Source organism: Pogoniulus pusillus, chromosome 2, assembly GCF_015220805.1.
Source record: "Pogoniulus pusillus isolate bPogPus1 chromosome 2, bPogPus1.pri, whole genome shotgun sequence".
Taxonomy (NCBI): Eukaryota; Metazoa; Chordata; class Aves; order Piciformes; family Lybiidae; genus Pogoniulus; species Pogoniulus pusillus.
The window spans coordinates 40754927-40762112 of NC_087265.1; the positions used below are offsets into that span (position 1 = coordinate 40754927).

The window sequence follows — 7186 nt, forward strand, 5'->3', positions numbered from 1 at the left end:
AAACCGGGGCTGCTGTGATTAAAAAAAAATCATCATCAACAATGGCCCGGCGCAGCGCGCCGCTCCTGCCACCGCACCGCCCGCCTGTCTGCCCTGCCTACCCGCCCGCCTGCCCGCCTTGCCCGTCTGTCCTGCCTGCCCTCCGCTTTGCCCGCCGGCCCTGCCTGCCCGCTCGCCCTGCCCGCTTTCCTGCCCTGCCTGCCCCCCTTGCCCGGCTGCCTGTGTTTCCCGCCTTCGCTGCCCGCCCGTCTTGCCCGTCTGCCTGCCCAGGGTGCGGCGGGCGTGGCCATGCCGGCAGCCCACGGCGGCGGCGGGCGCGGACTATTTCTTCACCTCCTTTGAGTGATTTCTGCCATTCATTTCTTAATCAATGAGAGGCAGGGTGTTTAAATAAATCCAACAGCCTTGGCTTGCTAATCACACTCTAAGCTGCTAAGGAAACCCGCTGGGAAAGGGGGATTCTTGCCTGTAAAAACAAACCATCGCAAGCTGGGACTCTAACGACTTCTCATAAAACAGAAAAATGTTACAGTAAAAGCACATTGCGGTACTTCCATTTTTCAGAGCATGTGCGGGTATTATTATCTGCTCTCCACCCCCGGACAGAAAGTTTCCATGGAAAGGATACACTTATCAAAAGAGATGCCCATTGTGTTGCTTTAAAACAGGTGGAAGACCTCTGTAATGATTTTATGCCTTTCAATAAAATTTTTACGAGGTGTATTTGATTATAGATTAATGTGTCCCTAATAAAATGGACGGATGGAAACAGCAAACCCTCTGTGTGTCTCCGAGCACAACTCACGTGTGGCTGAACACATGCTCCTATATTTGCACAACTTTGGGGCTTCTGAGCTGCAGTACAGCCCCCCTTACAGTGCCCAGCGCGGCCCGGGAGGAGACTCAGGCTGCCCGGAGGATGCCGTCTGGCCCGGTGGCGGGCAGCGCCGAGGCCGAGGGCAGGGGCCGAGCACAGAGGCTCCGGGCCGTGGCGTCCCGATCCCGGCAGAGCTGCCTTCTCCGCCACTAGTTCAGGGCGAGGCGAGACGGGCCACGCTGGCCACGTTCAATGCCTATGTGAGATTTCTACCCGTTTTGCTTTCGTTTACTTCAACTGCCGTCTCTTGCGTTCCTTCCTTTGCCTCCATCCCGGCCCGGTTTTCCTTCCCGGAGAGAAATGGTGCCCTGTTAGTATCGAAAACTAGATTACCCATGGTCTGCTGCCCGCGCCTGCTCTTCCGAGCGAGAGACGGTGGCTGTGTCAGGATCTGGAGGAAACGCACACAGTTAGTAAAGAGCCCACGGCTCGACCGGCCGAGGGCACGAACAACAGCGCTGAGAAAACACTTCCTACTCGAGGGCCGTTATGAGGAAGGGACTGAAATTCCTGTTTATTTAATGATTTATTACCCTCTTAGGTTTCGTACGTTGTTGGGTTTTTGGCGTGGTTTTTGTTTGTTTGTTTGTTTGTTTGTTGGGGTTTTGTTTGTTTTTCTCCCCCAATTTTATCTGTTTCTTTCTTGACTCCTCATTTTAACATTTTCATTTACGTTTTGGTATTTCTCTTACATTTTTCTCTAAAATCAGTCTGCCGCATGGCGAAGAATTGCCCTCGTTTCACTCATACATAAACTGATAGAGCAGACAGATTAGAGTGAACCTCTTTTTATATACGTTAAACATTTGGTATGGAGCCAGCTAATTACTTCCCACTGCTGAGACTTTTTTTTTTTGTGATGTAGAGAATGTATTTAAAGGAAAAGAAAAGGTTGCTCAAATTTGTAGAACAATTAAAGAGATGGGGGGGGGGGGGGGGGGAGGTGTGTTTGAGTACCGTTTTACTGCTTATTTTCGAAAGGAGAGCAAGCACAAAATACCTACGTGGTTGCAGTTCTCTCAGCTTCAAAATGGTGATGCTGTGGTTTGAGGAAAATACACTTCTGCCCTACGAGTAAACGTGCACGTGAGAAAGTATTGTCTCAAATTAAATATCAGAGACAGGAGAGCAAAATAAGATGACATTATCTCCAAATGAGCAGTACTAGTGTCACCAAGTCAGACAACATTGGCACTGTTTTGCTTTTAATTGCTTAATCTAAAAACTACTCGGGGGAGGAATCGGCATTGGTTGTGAGCAATCTCATTTCCCAGCCCAAGCAGTAGCCACACTGTTTTTCCAATACCGTTCGAAGGTGAAAGCATGCCCAAGTATTTGCACTTCAGTTTGGAGTCATGTTCATTTGCAAGCCATTTGCAGTTCAAGCTTAGTATTTCTGCTCACACAGGCACTCACCCGCTCTTTCAAACACACGCCCTTCCTCAGCTTCCAGTGCAGAGCCCCGCTAACATTTTCCAGCTATGTACAGAAAGGGTTAAGAGTCGTGAACTTCATTATCTGAGTGCCTGCAACTTAAACGCAGTTGCGCGAAATAAAACGATCTCTGAGCAAACAGAAACAGTGCGAGGTGACAAAAGTAGGTCTGAAGAGGCTTATGTACTTTTGCAAGCACGCTTAGGGGCGTTTTTGCTCCGAAAAGCCGACTTTGCCAGATGTTTGAGGAAGTATTTTTCAATCCACCATCTTCTGAAAGCTCTTGAGCTGACCAAGAACAGAACTCCTTAATATTTACTTATACACAGCTTTGCATTGGCATGATGGGCTTTTTTTGACCAAGTAAAGTCACAAAAACAAAGTCTACATTGTAAGCACATAAGGTATGAATGTCAAATACAATGACACACATATAGCTGACATCTTGTAGTAGAGATTTTTTTATCACTTACCATGTATGAGTTGATTGGAAGAGGATGTCCAGTTTAGGTAATAATATTTAAATTTTTTTTTCATTCAGTTTGTCAGACTGCAAACATCACACAACATTTCATCAATTAATCATTGTTTACAGACATAATTATATATGAATTAGGTTTACATCATTTCCCGCCCCACTCTCCACCCCAACCCTAAGAAAAAAAAGGAAGGGAAGAGGAAAAAAAAAACCAACAACAAACCAAAACAAAGCAAAACAAACCACCCAAACAACAACAGCCCCCCTCAAAAAACCCAACCAAGCAAAAAAACCCCATCAAAACCACCAACCCAAAAACCTAACAAAATCCACCAAAACAACGAAGAGAAAAGAAAAGAAAGGAAAAGAAAATAAAAGAAGAAAGGAAAGGAGAGGAGAGGAGAGGAGAGAGGAGAGGAGAGGAGAGGAGAGGAGAGGAGAGGAGAGGAGAGGAGAGGAGAGGAGAGGAGAGGAGAGGAGAGGAGAGGAGAGGAGAGGAGAGGAGAGGAGAGGAGAGGAGAGGAGAGGAGAGGAGAGGAGAGGAGAGGAGAGGAGAGGAGAGGAGAGGAGAGGAGAGGAAAGGAAAGGAAAGGAAAGGAAAGGAAAGGAAAGGAAAGGAAAGGAAAGGAAAGGAAAGGAAAGGAAAGGAAAGGAAAGGAAAGGAAAGGAAAGGAAAGGAAAGGAAAGGAAAGGAAAGGAAAGGAAAGGAAAGGAAAGGAAAGGAAAGGAAAGGAAAGGAAAGGAAAGGAAAGGAAAGGAAAGGAAAGGAAAGGAAAGGAAAGGAAAGGAAGGTGGGGGGAGGGAGGGGAAAGAAAGAAAACCAGACAGAAGACACACACAAAGACCAGAAAATGGCAGAGAAGGTTCATCAGTCCAGACAGCTGCTGATAAAGATTAGGAGACCAATCTGCATCTGTACTGTAAACATTTGTAGAAAACCAAAAGAACGGCAGTAGTTTACAGAGTTTATTGCATTATACATGCGAACAGAACATGCACAAGAAGGACATATTGCTGCTGAACGACTACTATTCCACATATTCACCACAAGGAAGTGTCTACAATGGAGAAGAAGGGAATATTCAGTTTTACGAAGGACAATCTCTAAGTTCATTTGCGAGGATAGTTACATTATAATGTGCTTCTCTTTCCCCCCCGACCCCAAAGATCCCCCCCCCCCGCCCTTTTCTTAAAGTATTGAATTTACTCCAAATGTTATGGCCCGTGTAACAGCCCCACATAAATACCATTTTGTTAGTAAAAACATGAAAAAGTCACATTGTTTGGATGTTCGACAGTTCCAATAAGTTAAGACCAAATGATAATATTCAATAATAGTTACCCTGCATTACGATGAGAACAAAAATAAATTACACGTGCTAGGTTTTATATATACTCATCATAGTAATACATATTCACTTGCAGCTCTAGAAGAAGGACGAAGAGTCACATTCTATCAGAAACAAACCAAACCAAACCAAATTAAAAAAAAAAAAAAAAAAAGAAAAAAAAAAGAAAAGGAAAATGCCGACTTTTGCCAGAGTCTCTCCTGCCTTTAGCAAGTGGCGGTGCTGTGCCCATTCCTCACTGGTGCCCCCCCCGGGGTTAGGGTTTAAGAGAAGGTCAGATTAGCGGTCAATTCCCGGATTCGGTTCTCCCTGCTCATCTTCTTGAGCTTCATTCTGCGGTTTTGAAACCAAATCTTGACCTGCCTGTCAGTGAGGTTTACGCTCTTACTGATCTCTAGACGGCGCTCTCGAGTGAGATACATATTGAATAAGAACTCTTTCTCTAATTCCAGTGTTTGGTGTTTAGTATAAGGACACCTCTTCTTTCTGCCACTCTTTGCAGTTAGCCAATTGCTTGTTGGAGTATCAGACTTGATTTCCTCTATCAAAATCAAAGAAGAAGAAAAAAAAAATCAAAAATACCTCAGCCTGTTAGAAGGTACCCTTGGCCATGACCCCTCCTCTGCAGTGTCTGGCTGATATGGTGGATGTGGGCATTAAAGACAGCTTGGGTAAGGTGTGGGCACAGAGAGGGGACTTGTTGCCAGGCTAGGCTTGTCCATTCACACCACACAGCACCCTGCCTTGCAGGAGCCCATGCTCCTACCCTTACAGAAATGGGATCTCAAGTTTTCAGCATTTCAACAATATTTAACTTGCCATCAGCCTCATGGCCATATTTTAAAGAGTCTGGCCTCACCATGGCCGCCTCGGGCTTCCACAACACTTGCTGTGAAAATACCCCCATTACAAAATACCCTTGCACTGTATTTTGAAGCAGCAACCCCCCAGCCATCAGCTGAATTATATGAGCACACCTAGGAACAGACACAGACATTTTCCCAGTCAAAAGAATAATACACAAGAAATTAATACCCTCTGTCTCAGATTTTTTTTCCTTTTAATTTAACGTTTTTTTTTCTTACCCTCGTCAGAAAGAAATCTGCCCCACACCAATCTAGACATGGACTTAATGTTAAACGCAATTCAGATAAAGACAATCTCCATGCACATGTAGGGTAAAAATCGACCTAGAGGTTGCAAAGTACATTTTGATAAGAGAAAATTTCGCTTTTGGGTTTTCTTTGACACACGCCATTCGAACGGAAGGCTTTAGTGCACTTTTAAATGGAAAACAAAATCGGATTATCACCACCTTTATCTTTCGAAAGCATTTCAAAATACTCTAGCACTTTCGGAGACGAATCTAAGGTTATCTAAAGTACCACATTGAAACATTCCACCTTTGGACCAAGCAGATAGCGGGCTGTTGTTTTCATTGTGCATTTGTTTCCAACTTTACCCAGCCTGGTAGCACCTATCCCTCACCTATTTTAAAAGGATCGCAATTATCTTTAAGTGTAAGCAAATCGCAGTAAGGCTCAATGGGAAAAGAGGGGGGGAAAAAAACGCATGGAAATATTATGAGAGAAAAGTTGAGCTGGTCGTATTTTACAACCTCCAGACCTGCTTTTTTAGAGGTATGGGGCTGCTTTTGACTGCTGCAGCGCATTAAGGAGCACACGGCTATATTCCCCGCATCACAGAGGCGGTCTGCATGCACGAGAGAGACAGACCTCTACAGAAAAATCTTTGGACCCTTTTGTGTAGCATTTTTTTGCCTGCCAAAATCTTCAGAGACACAGCACCTGCAGCCCAATACTCCTTAGCATTAAATGTGATGGCTGTGATGCTCGTTAGTATATTCGAGCGTGCTTTATGGTGCTGGCGTGTTGGAGTTACACCACGGCACGGCTTAAACTCGGTAATACAGACCTTTACTCTCCTTCTCCTGGACTTCTGGGCTGGACACAGAGCCTTCGGGTAGGCAGCTCCGCTCGTCTTGCAACGTGGACTTGGGCTCAGGACTTTCCACTTGAGAGACTTTAGCGGTGCTGTCTTGGTTGCTCGGGTTTTCATTCATTTTCTTTTCCAGCTGAAGTTGAGCAGATATCTGCGGTTTGGAGCTGCCGCGAGGGTTTAACTGTAACATTACAGTTGAACTCGTTTCAGGGCTATTATTGTACTCTTGGGTTTTCCCAGTGGCGTAGGTCTGGCTCAGTCTAAAATATCCTGGGACGGGAACCTCGGGGTTCTCAATGGGGCATGATTCGGACACCAGCCTCTGGTAGGAAGGGACGTCTGCAGAAATTAGTTTGGATCTCTTATCGGAATACATGCAGCAATTGCTTTCTTCTTTAATATTTGTAGTGAAGGAACAAGTGGGGACCTGCTGTGTAACAGGTTGCTCTATTCGACAAGATCTGTTCGGGTCTGTCCAAGTGTCTACTTGAGGTATATAAGGATGTACATTCATACCCATATTTTGGTGATTAACTTCTCTTTTAGCCAGAGACGGAAGGAGTCCACAGGTTTGCATCCCATACGTCCCAATGTCTGTGCTAGGTGGCATATACATGCTGGCGCTGTTGGAGTAGAAACTGTCACTCCTGCACGCACTGATGAGAGAATCTACTAAAAAAGTATTAGCGGCAGGAGAGCTGTTGGGAAAGGACATTTTGGGGCGGAATTTGAGGAAGAGAGATTGTGTCCTTTGTAGGCTGACATCTCTAGGAAAACATTCCCGTGTAATTGCGGATGCCTCCGCGCGACCACATGACAGCCGGGCCAATGGCAGCGCCCGCCGCCCCGCGCCCCACCGCCCCGCCGCTGACGCGCCCCGCCGCGCCGCCCCGCCGCGCCCCGCCGCGGTCAACAGCGACCCCTAGGCCGCCGCGCCGGCACCGCACCGCGCCGCCGCCCGCTCTGCGGCAGCGCGGCCGGCCCGGGCCTGGGCCCCACTGCCGGTTCTGCCCCCTACACTCCTCCACCCACCGTCCGCGGAGCCTCCGCGGGCGCGGAAGCCCTCGGGCGGCAGGGCGGAAGAGA

The 7186-nt window shown here is 46.7% G+C and overlaps 1 protein-coding gene across 1 annotated transcript; it reads right to left on the reverse strand.

Moving 5' to 3' along the window:
- Positions 1-4015: 4015 nt before the first annotated feature.
- Positions 4016-6815, reverse strand: HOXD10 (homeobox D10). Its single transcript, XM_064167333.1, has 2 exons — positions 6074-6815; positions 4016-4679 (listed from the first exon to the last, which is right to left on the reverse strand). Exons 1-2 carry the CDS (start codon positions 6813-6815, stop codon positions 4402-4404), a joined length of 1020 nt encoding a protein of 339 aa, XP_064023403.1. The 3' UTR covers positions 4016-4401.
- Between the last annotated feature and the right edge of the window lie 371 nt (positions 6816-7186).

What these genes read in the sequence shown, in the direction of transcription:
- HOXD10 (XM_064167333.1), bottom strand. Translation starts at nt 6,815, where the DNA reads ATGTCCTTTCCCAACAGCTCTCCTGCCGCTAATACTTTTTTAGTAGAT. An exon ending in CCAGGAGAAGGAGAGTAAAG is followed by an intron (nt 4,680 to 6,073) that starts GTCTGTATTACC and finishes TGATTTTGATAG; the next exon opens with AGGAAATCAAGTCTGATACT.